Source organism: Sinocyclocheilus rhinocerous, unplaced genomic scaffold (assembly GCF_001515625.1).
Source record: "Sinocyclocheilus rhinocerous isolate Xijiao unplaced genomic scaffold, SAMN03320098_v1.1 scaffold730, whole genome shotgun sequence".
NCBI lineage: Eukaryota > Metazoa > Chordata > Actinopteri > Cypriniformes > Cyprinidae > Sinocyclocheilus > Sinocyclocheilus rhinocerous.
Genome location: NW_015670605.1, coordinates 511097 through 530598, shown reverse-complemented (window position 1 = coordinate 530598; position 19502 = coordinate 511097). Strand labels below are relative to the sequence as shown.

The 19502-nt window shown below is 34.7% G+C and overlaps 1 protein-coding gene across 1 annotated transcript in view; it reads left to right on the top strand.

Annotated features, from left to right (window-relative positions):
- Positions 1-19502, top strand: part of LOC107734260 (actin-binding LIM protein 1-like) — a 40410-nt gene that overhangs the window by 20631 nt on the left and 277 nt on the right. Inside the window, exons 5-23 of the mRNA XM_016546174.1 lie at positions 1864-1990; positions 2079-2172; positions 4436-4523; positions 5500-5558; positions 6914-6991; positions 7964-8119; positions 8539-8583; positions 9467-9493; positions 9724-9853; positions 10765-10848; positions 11213-11260; positions 14945-15091; positions 16811-16896; positions 16985-17093; positions 17566-17627; positions 17740-17800; positions 18044-18051; positions 18245-18319; positions 18519-18599. Coding sequence (XP_016401660.1) covers positions 1864-1990; positions 2079-2172; positions 4436-4523; positions 5500-5558; positions 6914-6991; positions 7964-8119; positions 8539-8583; positions 9467-9493; positions 9724-9853; positions 10765-10848; positions 11213-11260; positions 14945-15091; positions 16811-16896; positions 16985-17093; positions 17566-17627; positions 17740-17800; positions 18044-18051; positions 18245-18319; positions 18519-18599 — 1565 coding nt within the window. The remainder of the gene's footprint in view (positions 1-1863; positions 1991-2078; positions 2173-4435; positions 4524-5499; positions 5559-6913; positions 6992-7963; positions 8120-8538; positions 8584-9466; positions 9494-9723; positions 9854-10764; positions 10849-11212; positions 11261-14944; positions 15092-16810; positions 16897-16984; positions 17094-17565; positions 17628-17739; positions 17801-18043; positions 18052-18244; positions 18320-18518; positions 18600-19502) is intronic.

Below are 19502 nucleotides of genomic sequence, written 5' to 3'. Positions count from 1 at the left end.
AGGTTGAGACCCCGATGAGGACGACGAGCATGCAGATGAGCTTCCCTGAGATGGTTTCTGACAGTTTGTGCAGAAATTCTTTGGTTATGCAAACCGATTGTTGCAGCAGCTGTCCGGGTGGCTGGTCTCCGACGATCTTGGAGGTGAAGATGCTGGATGTGGAGGTCCTGGGCTGGTGTGGTTACACGTGGTTTGCGGTTGTGAGGCCGGTTGGATGTACTGCCAAATTCTCTGAAACGCCTTTGGAGACGGCTTATGGTAGAGAAATGAACATTCAATTCACGGGCAACAGCTCTGATGGACATTCCTGCAGCCAGCATGCCAATTGCACGCTCCCTCAAAACTTGCGACATCTGTGGCATTTTGCTGTGTGATAAAACTGCACGTTTTAGAGTGGCCTTTTATTGTTGCCAGCCTATGGCACACCTGTGCAATAATCCTGCTGTCTAATCAGCAACTTGATATGCCACACCTGTGAGGTGGATGGATTATCTCGGCAAAGGAGAAGTGCTCACTAACACAGATTTAGACAGATTTGTGAACAATATTTGAGAGAAATAGGCCTTTTGTGTACATAGAAAAAGTCTTAGATCTTTGAGTTCAGCTCGTGAAAAATGGGGGAAAAAACAAAAGTGTTGCGTTTATAATTTTGTTCAGTGTAATTTAAAATATTTAATTATGTATTACCTTGTTTTTGAAAGAAATCACTTATGCTCACCAATGCAGCATTTATTTGATCAAAAAGACAGTAAATCAGTAATAAATTAAACACATTTCCAGCCAAATCAATACAAATCTCATTTTCATCAGTGAAATGTGAAAAAAAGGAAAGTTTGTTATACTACCTTGAATTTTTGCATTATTTATGAATTCATTAACTCCAACATTTGGATATATTTAAGTAGAAATACTTTACAAAAGTAAAGCATCTGAACTGATTGTTTTAATGAAAATTGTGGACGGGAAAATATTATCACAATGCAATAGGCTTCTTTTTTTTATACACAGTGTACTTCCTGATTTAATTTCTTTTCTTTTTGACCTTACCATACGATTTAAGATCTCACATATCTACAACTTTTAAGTTTAAGTACTTAAGACAAAATCTTACTCAATTTAAAACCTGAAGAATCTAGAAGGCAAAAATAATTATGTAATTCATATGCATAAACTTTATAAAGCAGATTATTTAATCGCAACTTCCTTCATGCTCAGACATTATAAAAAAAAACAAAAAAAAAATGTCAACATACATTAACTATAGTAAGAGTACATACTGCCACATCCACACAGTGACTTAATGGGAAAGAAAGTGATTGTATAAGATCCTGTAAAGCTCTGGCACGGATATACACGTGAAACGGTAAATTATTCAAACACTTCATCTCTCTTTGTTCCCTTTTCTGAGCATTTGGGGGCTTTTTGGCCAGGATCCACCTACTATAATAAATAATTTATATTAATTTCCACTTTAAGCCTTTAAGCTCGACTACTAAAGCCAATGATCATCTTTCATCTACAAGGTATAAAGTAAAATGTGAAGAAACGAATACCAGACCGACATCACTAATGTTTGTAATACAGCAATGTTGTTGATAAATGCCATTGTGTGAGTCATCAGTGTCCTGATGTAATAGATCAAGACCCTTGATAGATGCCAAAATTGTGTTCACAATATACTGATTCATGACATAGTGATCAAGTTTAAGTCTAAAAAAAATGGTTTGCATGTTTTGACACAAAAATAATGGCCCAAACTGAGTTATTCATGTGAAACTTTAAATCATGCGCAGAATTTAAAGATGTTTTTATAGGAAAAAGCATCAATCGTGTAAATAAAATGAGTTTGTGTGTATGTTTCAGGTTGCGCGGGCTGTGGCAGAGATATTAAGAATGGTCAGGCTCTGTTGGCTCTAGAGAGTCAGTGGCATTTGGGCTGTTTTAAATGTAAGGCCTGTGCCAAAGTATTAACTGGAGAATACATCAGCAAGTAAGACGCATTTATACACAAAATCCATCCATTCCATCCTAAATGATGGATGACGGTATGCATTAGTTTGTTCTCTTTATCTGCACAGAGATGGCGCCCCCTACTGTGAGCACGATTATCAGGTCCTGTTTGGAGTGCATTGTGAAGCGTGTCAGCAGTTCATCACCGGGAAAGTCCTGGAGGTACAGAAACACGCACACACACACAGTTCTGGAATGGTAACAAAAGGATCCCTTGAAATACTACTTTGTGTCTTTTAGTTAATGTCTGTAGCTTTGAGCAGTGTTGTTATTGTTAAAGGGATAGTACACCCAAAAATGAAAATTACCCCTTGATTTACTCACCCTCAAGCCATCCTAGGTGTATATGGCTTTCTGACGAATACAATCGGAGTTACATTAAAAAAATGTCCTGGCTCTTCTAAGTTTTATAATGGCAGTGAAAGGCTGTTGAGATTTTGAAGTCCAATAAAAGTGCATCCATCCCTCATAAAAAGTGCTCCACACAGCTCCGGGGGAGTTAATAAAGGCCTTCTGAAGTGAAGCAATGCGTTTGTGTAAGAAAAATATCCATATTTAAAACTTTATAAACCGTAATCTCTAGCTTCCGCGGTCGTACGCGTGTTCAGCAGAGAGTGGCGTTCCAGCGGATGATGTAGGACGTAGCTGTAGCGTAAACTCCAGTGAAAATATGCTAGTCTCGCGAGAACCAAGTTTTGTTTACAGCAAAGGAAAACCAGTTTTCTCTTGGCTTATATTGAAATCCTCCAGCATTTTTCTTTACAAATCCTCGTTTTGTACTTCTAATTCGTGACAGGTGTTTTGTTTTGTTTTCTCCACTGTGATTCTGCGTTGGTCACTTCTCACTGGAGCTTACGCTACGCCTACGTCCTTCGTCATCCGCTGGAACACCGTGCTCTCTCTCTCTGGAAGAAATGCCACTGAAATGGACAAAATTGCCTCTCAGATTTAAGATTAAGGAGCAAAAAATGCCCCTTCACAATTAAACTAAATCTTTTGCTGTCGCGATTAAAGTGAAATGTGAAAATTAAATGAAATGTGTTGATCTTAGCATTCATGTTATATCTGCTCACGTTGCATCAGATTTTTTACGTTTTTTTTTTTTTTTGCATTATAACCAGTCACACACGTTTCTGTTGAGTGAATGAATGCAATTCACTGAAATCAGTATGTACATCTATTAACAGTAAGCAATAGCTTAAAATCTTAAGCTAATCATTTGAGAGCCTAACATTTAGACACTTCAACACCCTGTCAGAATATTTCCATCTTCCTGTTTGAATAGGACATATGTCAACACAGGAAAGAAAATTGCGTTCATCAATCAAGCCATCAAGTGACAACCTAACACAGTACTAGAATAGTTTTTTTGTTTTGTTTATATCGTATTCAGTTGCTTCGTGCCCTCATCAGACAGTAATCCTCTCCATGAAACACTTTATGGTCAGAACAAACCATATTTATCTGTGTATTTATTGTAGTCTGGGTCATATTTCCTTAATTTTCCTTTTTAGATTTTTCAGAACAGACCTGTGGCCCATTTTGGAGTCCTATGTTTTTAGATGACATGCAACATGAACAGTATATTTATCACTTGACAGCATGCATGTCCGACAACAAAACACTGATTGTGACACAGACCTGCAGCACAAAAGCATGTTACACACATCTGATGTTTCACAACAGGCTCACAGCAGACTTCACAGTATTGCAACAGGAAGTTTCATCCCGCTAACTGAATCTGATTGGTTGTGAGAGAGACAGTTGTCCTTTCTCATCACACTTGTGACTGTTTTCCTGTTTGTTATAATGGAATGTGTTTGTGCATCGCTGCTCATGAGTGAAATGGACCCTGTATGAATTACTTTGAGTAGTTTGAGAGCACAAGATACTGCACAGGACCTGTAAGTCTCTCTCAAGACTGATTTTTGTTCATAATATTTAATAATAATGTAAAATTGTAAAATGTTTTGTTAAAGACTGTTTTCACTCGGAAATTGCCAGTAAATGTAACAAATAATATAGAAACAGCAAGTGAATTAAACATGAAATAAGTATTGGTTGTGCATTAATCATTAAATTAATAAATTAATTAAGCGTTGAATTAAATGTGAAATTTTGAAGTAGAAAGACTAAAATAGTATTTTTTTTGTAAAATACTCCAGTACTCTGTTTTATTTGCAACTTTGAAAAATCAGTTTGAAAACAAAAGTTTTCAGATGATTTCTGCTCTTTAAAGAGAGTCTGCGAACACAGAACATTTCTGTATTATATTTGATAAGCTCATTGGTTCTGGTCATTTGAATAAAATATGTGTCGTCTCACATGATACACATGCAAAACATCAGCTTCTCTATAACAGTCTGTTTGAGTTATCTGTAATAGCTGTTTTACGGTTTAACTTTGAGCGTGTGTTTCTCCACAGGCAGGGGACAAGCACTACCACCCCAGCTGTGCTCGCTGTAGCAGGTGCAATCAGATGTTTACTGAAGGAGAGGAGATGTACCTGCAAGGTGAGCCTCACCCTTTATTATTATCTTTTTTCTCTTTTTTTTTTTCGAAAAAGGCTATTTAATTGCTGGACTATGTTTAACTTAAATAACTAAAATATGGACTATGAATGGACATAATAACTAAAAAATGGACTATGTTTAACTAATTAAATAACTAAAATTATATTTCAAATAATATACTGACAGATAAGTTAAAATAGTATTTATTCTATTTGGTTTACAGTGATGTTTTTGTTGTCTAGTTTCACTGGATCAGTTTTAGCTGAGCACATGGATTTGTCTAAAGAGTTACTTTTAGTTGAAATGATGTACTGTATGCATTTTTTTTTTATTTATATTGCATTGTATTGCATTGTCTTATAGTATGGCAGACAGCAATACACTAGCATTTAAGTTAATTTAAGTTTGGCATTGATTTTTTAAAGGTTTTTGAAAGAAGTGTCTTATTCTGTCTTAGGCTGTGTTTATTTAATCAAAAATACAGTTAAACTATATATTTTAAAATGTAATTTATTCCTGTGATGCAAAGCTGAATTTTCAGCATCATTACTCCAGTCTTCAGTGTCACATGATCTTTCAGAAATCATTCTAATATGCTGATTTGCTGCTCAAGAAACATTTCTTATTATTATCAGTGTTAAAAACAGTGTAACTTTAATTTCAGAATTCTTTGCTGAATAGAAAGTTTAAAAGAAGTGCATTTATTTGAAATATTAATCTTTTGTGGAATTATGCAAATTATATTTCTTTACTGTCACTTTCGATCAATTTAATGCATCCTTGCTGAATAAAATTTTTTTTTTTCAATAAAATTGTATATATAGTTATTTTGAATTACATTGTAGCAGAATGACTGAAGATGTGCCACACAAAGGTCACCTCTGAAAATTACAGTTCTGCTTTAGATGCTTTGTCAAAAAGTGACCCAACTGACATGACTTCATTATTTTTACCATCTCTTTCATTGTTTGTGCAGGATCAACAGTTTGGCATCCAAGCTGTAAACATTCACTCAGAGGCGAGGAGAGACAGCGGGTACGGTCCTTTCCATGTCATTCTGAGTCCTGTGTTTACATGTGTGTCCTGTGTTGTTGCTGTCTGTATGTTCTTCTCTGCTAACTCTTTTCTGAAAGTAAACAGATGATATTGTTAGCTGTGAGGCTGTACTTTCTTCTTCTGGCTGTTTTTAGTAGACGTGTCGCTCAAACAATCATTCCGGGAACACCGCTATAGCTTAGGCGGTTAATTGAATGAATTAATTATATGAATGTACCTCTGAAGGTCGTCTTCAGAAACGATTCGATGGCATTTGTTTTCATCTTCGCTCCATGTAATACCTAAAGGAAGTGTTCTATAATCGTGATAAGAAATTTTCATACCGTTACATCCCTAGTCCGAACAAACCCCTGTGTCTTCCTCCACAGCTATTGCCTGCGTCTCTAGCTCTCCACAGCAAAACAGAAAGGCAGGTACTGTACTCGCTGTTAGCTGCGCCATGGCATCGCCTGTCCATGTGCTGCCCCCTGGAGGCGGAAGGTTGCAGTGCTCCTCACTTGCAGTTACACTGCAGCTCTCAGACCGCCTGCTCAGTTTTAGCCATAAACCATCATTAACATCTGGTTTATTCCATTTCATAGACGCTAGTGCTACAGAACAGATAGCTTAGTCCAGTTACTCTGTTATGGTGCGAAATTAAGTCAAGCTAGGCTGCTGTAATCACGCATGGTGCATTTCAGCATTTCAATATGCTGAGTAATATCAGATGCACTTACATTTCGATCCTCAAGCATTTCCTGCCATCGGAAACAGGAAATTGCCATTGACGAGTCTCATTCATTGTGTGGAAGGCAAATGAATGATTTTTTTTTTTTTTACTTTTAGGTTTGTTTCAAGGATGCTGTCATCATTTAGTCCTATCCTTCACAATATATATAATTGTTTACAGGTCAAAGTTTTCTTACATTTATATTAGAACATGTATATTTTGATGCTTAGAAAGATTTATATTTTATATTTTTGTCGATTTGTTGTGCATTCTTTGTTGTTTATGATGAGTCTTAGCCTTGATCAGCTGATTGACTTTCTGCAGCATGATTGGCCAGTAGGCAATGAATATTTTAATAAATCATAATGGATCTCTTTACAGCCATGTGCAAGCAGGCACAAAATGTGTTGACATATAAAAGTTAAACTATATTAGGCTCGTTTGATGCACAGTAAAGCAAATATAAGTAACACACTCAAAAACAACTCTTCTGGTAAAGGCTAATGCAACATTGAATAATCACGTCAGTGGGGAATATAGTTGTTTAGATGAAAATGCTGATGTTTTTATTTATTGCTTATAGTGAATATAGGTTGTGGGTTCTAAATCTGTGCTTGTTCCACAGCCGACACGCTCGTCGTCCGAGAGTATATGTTCCAGACCTGGTTCAAGCATACCTAGCTCACCGGGTCACACCATATATGTAAGTGTATCGCTTCACCATAGTGTAAATATATTTCCACAAAAATATTAAGCAGCACAACTGTTTTCAACATTGATAAAGATAATAAATGTTTCTTGAGCAGCAAATCAGCATATTAGAATGATTTCTGAAGGATCACGTGACACTAAAGACTGGAGGAATGATGCTGAAAATTCAGCTTTGCATCACAGGAATAAATTACATTTTAAAATATATTCACATAGAAAACAGTTATTTTACATTGTAATAATACTTCACAATATTACAGTTTTTACTGTATTTTTGATCAAATAAAAGCACTCTTGGTGAGCATAAGAGACTTCCTTCAAAAAAAAAAAAAACAACCCCAAACATTGAACAATAGTGTAAATGCTTTTAAACCTGATTACTCAAATATTTATGACTATTATACATTTTATTGCAATGTTACAAATTGGCTTAGCCAAGTCATCTTGTAGTTTTCTGGCTGTTTAAACAGATAGAAATCCTAATAGATGGCTCTCTTTCCTGTCACTGTGAATTCTGACAGCAGTGTTGAAATATAAATGTTAGCTTATTAGGTAAGGGGCGTTACATTTCCGACGAGTGCTTGCGGTGTTCGGCCAATCACAATGCACTGGGTCAGCTGGCCAATCAGAGCAGACTGCGCTTGTCAAAGGAGGGGGCTTTGTAGAAAACGAAGCGTTTGAGAGAGGCGGGGCATAGAGGACAACGCGTTTTTTGAACATTAAAGCATGTCAACATATTCTTACACCAAATACACAAAATAATGATCTTTAAAATAGCATCATATGACCCTGTGGTAAAATCGCTGTAATGTAAGTGGCTTTTTGCATTTTTATATTAAAATGATCATGCTCAGACCCTTATATTGGCCCAGGAGAGGCTTTTTATATAACTTTATATTTTCACTGCTGTCATGTAGAAATTCAGACATCTGTGTGTCTTCCTGTGTGTGTTTGTGTCCCCTAGGCAAAAGTAGACAATGAGATCCTTGATTACAAGGATTTAGCAGCCATTCCCAAGGTCAAAGCCATTTATGACATTGAGCGTCCAGATCTAATCAACTATGAACCACTTTACACCACCTCACTGGATGAATCAGAGGAGAGAGAGAGTGTGGGAGAGGTAAAAATAAGTCAAACAGAAGCTCTGTTCCAAGCTCTAGTGTCCTTTCTATCTAGACAGCATCATAGGTCACATGCTCCTGTTGTAAAGACTGGTTAAAAAGGTGAAGTAGGTAGCAAATTATGCCACATTCTAGCCAAATTCTACAGCAGCATATATGCACTTAAGTTTTATTCATCAGATGAAATTTTTATAGGATATTGTAGGATGCTGCCTTAGAAGGCACATATTTAAGTAGTGAACAGGGATGCAACTCACAAGAGTTTGAAACAGAGCTCTTGAGTTCAGTATAGTATTGAATACAGGCTAATACATTTTTTTCCGCTTGTATAAAATTGATATTTATTCACGGACAGTAGTATGTTGTTTCACACTGACCTGGACTTTATTATCCCAACACAACACCTTTCTGTTGACAGCTGCAGAGCTCTAGGAGAGAGTGTTCGCCCATGCCAGAAGACAGAGTAAGTTAGTCACATGACCTTTCACCCGTCCGCTGATAGGCTGTTCCACTCAGTCATTCTCATGTTATTGGTACTGTCCTGAATCCCACACTGTATGTGGACTAGCAGTCTTGAGGTAGTCCAGAAGATTGTATTGTGTCTCATTTGTGATTTTATGATTCAGATAGATGCTCAAGAGTGCCCCTTTGTGGCCACTTATCCACACAATTTATCTTCAGTGCATCCAGATGTTTTTGTTTACTTTTTTTTAAGTCCTTTAATTTTCAGTGATGACTCTCATTAGATTATCGCTATTGTAATACAATAATGCTTTTATGCTTCATTATTGTAATACAGTTTTTTTTTAAATAAATAAATAAATTACCATAAATTCAAGGCAATACAACACATATGATAGTACCATGATAAATACTTTATTTAAAAAAAGCTGTCTTTATTTTGAGGCAGTGTACTTTTTTTATAAATTCAAATAAATGCTGTTCTTTTGAACTTGCTATTCGTCAAAGAATACTGAAAAAAGTATCACAGTTTCCACAAAAATATTAAGCAGCACTGCTTTCAGTATTGATAATAATGTATGTCATTTCCATGAATATAAAGACAAAATGCATAAAGCAATGCGTAAATACATACATACATACATACAAACAAACATAAATAAATATGCAAAAATGGAAAATATTATATGATTTTTTTTTTCTGAAAAAAATATATAATTTCTCAAATTAGATTTTGGGTTTAAATTTGACCCAGGCATGACAGGTTTTCTGAGATTCACAGCCATAAATGAATTAATTAATAAATAGTCTGTTTTTCCCCATTTCAGTGGTGTCCCAGTGACAGTGTTCACAAAGTTTTCTTTGTATATGTATTTATTTTTCAGACCAGGTCACCCACACCGACTACTGAGGTGAGTCATATTTAGAGTTTTATTTTGCATGCAGGCAAAAATCAAATGATTACATAATATTACTGAATATTTATGTGTTTTATTGGAGAAATGCAGTTAATTTTCATTCTAAATATTTAAGAATTTATTTATAGATTTTGTATTGTAAGTGGATCACATCTAGATTTTCAAATTAAACAATGGTGGTTTTTTTTGTTTTTTTTACGGTGTATCTTTCCTGTGTTTTTCAGGGTTACTATGACATGAGAGAACGAATCCTCCACCGGTCGACAAGTCAAGGCTCCATCGGGTCACCCATTTACAGCCGCCACAATTACACCCCCACCCTGTCACGCTCACCACAGCACTTCCACAGACCCGGTGAGCTATGAGCCCTGTCTGCTGTGCTCGAAAGACTAATATTAAAATTTCATCAAATCAATTTCTCTTTTTCTTTCATGGATTATTTACAGTTTTCTAATATAGCACTGTTCTCCTCCAGTGTCCAAATTTAGTTTTAGAATAGAGAAAGCCTATCTTTAAAAACTAGGGCTGGGTGCTCTAACTAGTATCTCATTTTTTGAATGACATTTTTGGGATGAGCAATTGTGAACTTTTGTGAACAACTGTGAATCAAATCAAATGATCAAAAACCTTGCTTTTATTTATTTATTAAAAACTGCGTGTGTGTGTGTGTGTGTGTGTGTGTGTGCGTGCGTGTGTGTATGGAAAAATAGATTTTCACCAGATATTTTGTGTGTACAGATGTTTTACTTTTTTGTAGGTCCCATTATTTTCAGTGGTGATTCTAATTAGATTATTAGATTATCATTACTGTAATAAAATAATGATTTAATGTTTCATTATTGTAATGCAGTGGGGTTTTTATTTTAATAAATTATCATAAATTAGAACACATGCTACCATACTACCATACCATTGGTCAATGCACTTAATTGTGAATTGAATATAAAGCTCAAACAAACAATAAATAAATTAAATAAGACCTTATTTTCTGTAATTCTGTAATTTTTTTTTAAAGATTAACCCCATAGATAGTTTGTGTATTTTTTATTTATTTATTGAAAACACTGTGTAAACATGGCTCAATTTAGTTTTTAACTTGATTATTTTATTTTATTTTTTATTTGCTGTTTGCAGAGCAAATATCTATATCTATATATATGTATATATATATATATATAGATAGATATAGATATAGATATATATTTCGCCCAGCCCTAATTTGAATTATTCTCCCTATTGACCTTTGACCGTGTTTGTGATTGGAGGCACTGAGCCGTCCAGTGGTCGGAGTTCCCCAGGGGCCAGCACCCCTCCTCTCCCTCTGACTCCTAAACATTTTCACCTGCCAGGTACTGTTGGAGACTTCCAGTGGCCCACTGTGTGTCAATCCCAGCATGCCCCTGTGTCAAAGCAAATGTTCACTATTCATAGCACTTTCTGTGTCTGGTTATCTCTCTGTCTTAAAGCAACAGTTCACGCAGAAATGAAAAGTCTGCACAAGCAAACACCACTAACATTTTCATTCAGAAAATGTAAAGATCTTTCTTTGGTAATAGTATATCAAAACTGTAAGTGGTGCAGTTGCCAGTTTCTCAGACTTGATTGTTCATCGATGCATTTTGTATGTGTTATTGTTTTGTTTCTCTGTTTAAAAACCCAATTCTCTTATATTAAGAACTAAAATGAACTAATTTGACTTTTCCTTTCTTTCAGATCTAGGATCAAACATCTACAGAAAGCCACCTATCTACAAACAGCATGGTACAGTCATTCAGAATCTTTGAATTCAGTACTTTCACAATAAATAGATAATTAGAATTTTGACATACTGTATGCCTGATGATTTATAATATACACTAAAGCAGTGTTTCCCAACCATTGTTATCTTATGTAGCCACACAGCTCCGTATTAAGTCATATTATACTCACAATTCATATTATACTGGATATCGTTTAGCAAGCATTATCATTAATGTTATTTAAATGCTCATCATTATGATTCACTTTGTAACCAGGTTGTTTCCTCTGTCTTCAGTGAGACTCCTGGGTCCAGGCACCAATTGTTAAGACCAACTAGGAGTTAGTCAAGTCTTCATTTTTAGATTCAAATTAGACCAGTCTACCTTATTATGTAACTGAATTTTAAAAATTAGAATATATAATTTTTACAACTAGAACATTTGTCAAAATTAAAGTAATTTGCACTCTGTGTATGGTGAAACTGAAATGCCATAGAGGTATGAAATATCAGAAATAACAGCAAATACATTGGTACAAATTTTGATGAGCAGCTGCAACTTAAAGGATAAAGGCTTACATTTTTTATAATGCAAAATCAAAAATTTTAAGCACCCCCTGAGGCACACCAGGCACCCCTGGTTGGGAATCACTGTTTTTAAAGGAATACTTCACCTACAAATGAAAACTTGCTGAAGATTTACTCACCCTCAGGCCATCCAAGATGTAGATAAGTTTGTTTCTTCATCCTCTGCAGTGAATGGGTGCCGTCAGAATGAGAGTCCAGACAGCTGATAAAAACATCACAATAATTCACAAGTAATCCACACGAAATTTCACAAAGCTGCATGTTTGTAAGAAACAAATCCATCATTAAGATGTTTTAACTTTAAACGGTCGCTTCTGGCCAAAATACGAGTACATAATCCATAATAGCACTTCCTCCAGTTAAAGTCCATTCCCTGTTGTCCTCTCACATCAAAACCAACATATTTGTTTAGAACTGTTTTGTACGCTTTTTGCTTGTAAACGGTGCTTATTCTGTGCATATTTCTCTCCTGATTCAGACAAGGCAACTTTTTCACTGGAGAAAGCAATATTATGGATAGAGGAATCACATTTTAGCCGGAAACAACAGTTTTAAAGTTAAAAACATCTTAACGTTGGATTTGTTTCTTACAAACACGCACGTTTTCACTTCACAAGATGTTAATTGATGGACTGGAGTGGTGTGGATTACTTGTGGATTACTGTGATGTTTTTATCAGCTGTTTGGACTCTCATTCTGACGGCACCCATTCACTGCAGAGGATCCATCGGTGAGCAAGTGATGTAATGCTAAATTTCTCCAAATTTGTTCTGATGAAGAAACAAACCAATCTACTGTACATCTTGGATGCCCTGAGGGTGAGAGAATTTTCAGCAAATTTTCATTTTCTGTGAACTATTCCTATAAGTATTGCATTGTGAAGATTGCATCTGATTGAGTTCTTAAAATGCTTGCCTGTATTTATTTACTACATTTTATGGATTGTATTTAAAATGACTATATAGTTTCATCATTGCAAGCATTAAAGCACACATGTTGAGCAACTAGCTGTTCTGTTTACTGTTAAAGTCTGTTTACACAGTTTTATTCAGCAACTGTTGGGTTACATTTTGGTTACATTTTTAAATTAACTTTTTAACCCAACAGGTGGGTTAGTCCATATTTGACCCAAAATTGGGTTGAAACAACCCAGCATTTTTTAGAGTGTACATTGGTAAACTAGTTAACAGCCAAAACTAGCAGCCAGAGAGAAAATCAAAGTCAAGGAATTTCAGAATATTTCACGTCATGACTGTGTATATGTTTGTATGTAATTTTACCATATTTCTGTGTTTTGTTTGTTTGCTTTTATTTGGAAACTGTGAGTCCCTCCACCTCATTAATATCTGCTTGTGTGCCATTAAACACCACCTCAATGTAAACATGTAAGTATTGTTTGAAGTCTTCTCAACTGAGCTCATTTCACTATAAATATGAATCAACTGATAAATCCATCATCATTAAAACATCTTCTCCTGATGAGTGCTTGATGAACTTTCATTCATATTCATAAATATCAAAACTTGCAAAAAAAGTGCAAGATTTTCTAAAGTTAGATATGCATAGTATCAGCTAATGTATTTACTGGCCCCTTATTTCCAGACCTTTAATATCATATCATATTTGCTATTTAAAAAAAAAGATTACATTGTTGCATTTAAAATTAAAAATGACAGCCTAGTATTATTGCTTGTCAACAAGTATTGAAATACAAACTTTAAAAAAGAAAGAAAAAAATTAGTTTGGGCTAAATCTTAAATTCGTTGACATTTAAAGGGGTCATTGTCATACAATTTTGTTTATTATTGTTGATTTTTTTTCCCATAAGTTCCACTTATAATATTAATTTCCACTTCCTCTCTGGCCCTTAGAATCGAATTAGCTGTTTATGTTCTTGTTTTTTGTTGTTGTTGTTGTTGTTTTAATTCATTTTCCTGCTGTTCCCTGTATGTAAATGCCTTCTTTGCATGTGAAATGAGATACAATGCTTTTGCTCTTGCGTACGAGCTGCAGGTTTGCTGTTGAGTTCATATTGTTCTACTCCATCCCTAAATAATCTCCACTGAATCTACATGTGTGGCTAAATTTGTTACGATCAGCCTAAAATGACATGGGATCTTGTTAAAAATAAACTTTAACTGCTCATTTCTATTGTCAAATGCAGTGCTGTAGGTGCTACACACCAGGGTTATTTATTATAGTTAACTAAAACTTAAATAAAACTTCAAATAAAATAAACGTTAACTTAAATAAAATAAAAATGATTTTATTTTAGCTGTTACCAAAGCAACATTTTTCATTTTCATTTAGTTTTACTTGACGTATTAAAATTACTAAAACTGGAATAAAATATTAACTAAAAATATTTAGACAGATAAAATACAAATATACAACTAAATTACTTAAAAAATGCAAAAATTAAATTCAAAATATTCAAAAATAACAAAATAATTATAATAATGATAATAGCACTGCTACACACAGTCAGGAACAGCACAATGTTTAACAGAAATTCCCATATTTTACTAGTTATTCATTGTTACATCTGATGTTTTGATATAATGTGTCTTCATCCATACTATTGAAAACATTGTAAATATCGCAGTGATCATTTTTATTAATCAGTCTGATGTCAGTAAATTTAGAAAAAGAGGGGTTTTTATTTCAGCTTAGTTTCATTTGCCTTTTTTTATCATGGTGGACATTAAACTCTTTTACCTCATAGAGAATTTGGATTCTTCATGATAAGACCCCTTTAAAGTTGCTATAGTCGTCCGTAGATGGATTCAGCAGGTCGGATCCCACTGTCTGCATGTTAACACTCATGCTATGTGTTCTGAAGCCAGTGATGGTTTGTCAAATTGCTGCATGGCTTATTTTGGCTGATTGATTTATGATACAGCTATGCATGTTTAGCGTGCAAGCAGACAACCAATAGCCTCTAATACTAAATACTGCTTCTTATATGTTGTAAAAAGTGAGTGTGGGTTATCAGTGGCCTTAAACCCCTGACCATGTGCCACATATGGCTTGTAGCAGGCGTTTTCTGCTATCTGTTGGTTAGATGTTGGTCTAGCCACACTGATGGTTCACAGCCTCCCCCTGGTTTATTGATCTAGATTCAGCTGCCTTTGCAGCCCAGAGTAAGTCTGCTGATGACATCATCAAATCCGCCAAATTCCCCTCGGCGTACACCTCTGGTCCAGACTACCCAGCAAAGATAGAGACAGACTGCTGGTCCTCCCCGATCTCCCATGCTGCCCTAGGTACTGTGGTCACCCATGATACATCTGTTCCCAAAGTCTCCTTGCTTCTGCCTGAAAGGGACAGTTCACCAAAAATCGAAAAATTCCCATCATTTACTCACCCTCATGTTTTTTTAGACTCTGTATTGTTATTTTTTCTTCTTCTGTGAAACACAATTGAGGGGTTTTCACAAAAAAAACAAAAACAGAAAAGAATATTAGTTTGGAATATGGGTGAGTAAAGTTTTTTAATTTTTCTGTGAACTATAACCTTGCCGTGAAGATTTAAAGCTGATTTATTAACAGATTTGTGTAGATACAGTAAAATGCTAGTATTACTAAAGCTGCTTCTTCACTGAAAAGAATGTGGTGTAGGAAAAATTTCATTCAGAAATTGCTAGTAAATTTCACAAATAATTACAAAGAAACAGCAAGTAACACTGAATTAAACATGAAATTTTGAAGTAGAAAGACTTAAATAGTAATAGTATTTCAGTATAGTATTTTAGTATTTAAGTACTTAAAATGTACTCATATAATCTGTTTTATTTACAACTTAAGCCCCGTTCACACTATGCATGTCGCCAGGGGCTGGCGATGAGGTTGCTAGTGGGCGTTCTCAATACTGGTTGCCTTGACAGCGAAGGTTTCTTGCCGCTAAGTACAAACATTTTGGAGGCAAAAGACTAAATATAATCTAAATCTAAATTAAATCCGTACATATAAACAAAAATGAATGAGAAACAGAGCCTACTTTCTTCCATTGCGTATGTTTATCTACGGCACGAGAGGAGAACGATCACATGAGCTCTACCGTCTTCTTTCCTATTGGCTGTCGCTCCCGAAAGTCGCTCTTCATTTGCATAAAGTTGAAGGATTCTGAACTTTGTCGCGTCACTGGACACCCCCCATCCGGTCGCCAACGGCCGCTGTCGCTCGTGTCGCCGGAAATCGCAGCTCTCCATTGAAATGAATGGGATTGTGTCGCTTTGCTGTTGCGTGTCGCTTGTAGTGTGAACGGGGCTTTAGACTCTTTTTTTCAACATCGTTCCTGATTTAGGTACTAATATTTCATATTCCAAATTAAATTGAAGCTTTATATACAGTACTGTCAGAGTTTGTTTATTCTGGTATTATTATGCTGTTCTTAAATAAACAGCTTTTTAGTGTTGAATTGGTTTAAACATTAAATTACTAAAAAAAAAAATGTATTAATTAAAAAATGAGCCATTTTTTTCACATTACTACTTGTTTCAGAAAGTAACATTCACATGATGGTTTTAAAATGGAATGTTCCCTTAACATTCGCATAACCAAGAAACAATGTTTTTAAAACGTTTTTAAAACGTGATTTTTTGAACATTCAGATAACATTCAGAAATAACATTTTCATAGCTTAATGAGAACATTAACAAAACTTTCTCAGAACATATATTTGTTATGAGATTGACTTCTCCTGAGATTGACTTCAAATGTTTGTGTTGTCTTTCTGTCCATGTGTTAATGTGTAATCATTTTTCTTGCAATACACAAGTGAGCATTTCATTTCTGTTCTGTAGACTGTAGTTCTGTAAATATCAGGAGGTAGAAACAAATAAGATAAGTGTGATTCATCATATAAAAACAGCATTTCTCATAGCACAGATTGGCTTAGTCTTTACTCAGTCGTTTGCATTAGCTCTTCCTGTGTGTGTGTGTGTGTGTGTCCTACTAATGTGTTTTTGTGGTGGTGGTGCTCAGGAACAGACGGGAGGAGAAGGTCAAGAGAGGAGGATGAGGAGGAGCTCCAGAAACGCAGACAGATTCAGGAGGAACATCTCAGCAAGGTTAGGAGATGTCTGTAACTAAAAGAATGATGCAACCTGCTCAACAATGCAACACAAAGTCTAAAATGATTCTTGTTTCTGAATCCAGATCCAATCTGGTTTGGGGAAAATGATTCTTAAAGAGGAGATGGCGAAAGAGATGATCAGAGAGCGTCATGCACGGAGCCTGTCAGCACAACGCTACGAACATGGAAGCAGTAATGCTCCTCAGTACAATAGATTGCATATTAGACGCTCATGTTCTGGATCTTGACTTTCTTCAAGATTAAGGGACAGGGCCATTCAGAATATAATTGAGAATTTACAATTCCAGCTGAATTCCTGAATTTTAATCGAGGTAGCAAATAGGATGCACAATTGTAATTTGAATTTGATGACAGAATTTTCCATTTTCATTTTTGGGTGGAGTATGCCTTTAAAGAATATGCACAATCAGCTTGTAACACTCCAAAGAGAAAGGAAAACTTGAAATCGCATCATATGACCCCTTTAATGGAATGAAATACATATTAAAATATATATTATATTGCATATTTTAAATAAATTTGAAAAGTATATTAAAAATAATGCTTACACTTATATACTTATATATATATATATATATATGTGTGCATTATTGAACAATTTTTTTTTTCATAGTGAATGTGTTCAATATTATTAAAATTGCAGATCGAAATTCACCCTCTAAAACAGGCTCACTGCCTGGATACGGGCGAAATGGACTGCATCGGGTAAGATCCCTTTATTATTGTCACTCAGTATTTAATATAATATACTATAATAATGATAAAAGATATATTATTCAACCCACTTTGTCTGTTTCTAATGTATATTTTGTTCCAGCCTCAGTCGACTGATTTCACTCAGTATAACAGTTATGGAGACGTGTGCGGTGAGATGAGAGGTTGGTTTCATCCATCTTTAGTTTAACTTTAATTACATACATTAATATGTAATGAGAGCAATAATAATCACAGTCATATATATTGTGGAAGTACTGTAGTATAAATTAATATAGACGATAAAGCATCATGCAGTGCTGAAACTGAGATAGCTAGCATTTCTCAAAGTGGCTATTTTAATTTATAAATATAAAAACAAATCTGTTTCTTTCTTTCTTTGTCCTTTTTTTATTTCTTTTTAACAGAGTTTCAGGTATGTAGATTACTGTTTTGAATCACTCTGTGTGTTTCCATGTATCTTTATTGCATCCTTATTATAATAATATGTTAAATTCTTTCAAATACATGTTCATACTCATTCGTCCTACATAATGTGAAATCAGATTGAAAGATACAGTTGACCTCTCATTAAGTACTAGCTTCTCTTTCTATTAATTTGTTTCTAGCCCATGCATGATGGCCACCGTACAGCCACCAGAATGGACAGAGGAGTGTCTATGCCTAATATGCTGGAACCAAAAGCAAGTGAAACATATTAAACTAGCATAAAATTATCTGATATTTAATATGATTTTAATTATTAGGCTGTTCAGCATTCAGTGAATTACTTGGATGTGTTGTAACTATGCAGCCTGATTTATTAGACCCTACATTTCGAACATTAAAAAGAGTTTGTGCAGATTTAGCATTTTTGTACTGATTGATATGTCTCGTTTGAAGGTATATCCATATGAAATGCTTATGGTGACCAGCCGTAGTCGCTCCAAACTGCCCAGAGATGTGGACAGAACCAGACTAGAGGTAATTTCTCACAGTATTTGTGCAACAAAACGTTGCATTATGATATATCCAAAATGCCCACTCAGAAAAATATTTATTGAATTTTTGTATTTGAATTGCAGGTTAAATTTCCACCCATTTTGATAACACAGTTTTTACACAGTATTAACAGACTAATAAACGTAATGTGATGCATATTTGTCACTCAGACATAAATGAAATCGGTAGGAAAGGAGTAAGATTTCTGGAATAGTACTTAACTGAATAGTTAACCCAATAATTAAACTGAAGATTTTGCCATATTTTAACTATGTTCACTTTTAACTGAATTTTAAAATATTTATGATGATTCTACGCAATTTTAATAATTGCATTTTGAAATACGATTTTTTATTTATTTAAATAAAATCAAATAGATGCAAACTGTTAATTATTAACAATGCCATGATTTTTTTAAGAGCAGAAATCTTTCGTGTTTCATTTATGAATTTTATGTAGAAGTCTGTTTCTGCCACAGGATAAATAAAGAAATAAATAAATATTTGACTTTTTTTGCAATTCTGAGTTTATATATCACAATTTTGACTTTTTGTCACAATTTTGAGGGGAAAAAACTGAATTGCAAGATGTGAACTCTATAAATTCGCAATTCTGAGTGGAAAAATCTGAATTGTGAAATATTAACTCAATTACAAGGACAAAAAAATCAGAATTGTGTAATAAAACATTGCAATGAAAAAAGTACAAGAATTCTGAGAAAAAAAATCTGAATTGTGAGATATAACAAGAAGTCAGAATTCTGAATTGCGAGAAAAGAAGTTTAAGACGTTAAAGAAGTTGAGGAAAAAGTGTGTCAGAATTGCAAGGTATAAACTCAGAATTCTTTCTGACTGAAGTCTAAATTGTGATATAAATAATTTCTTT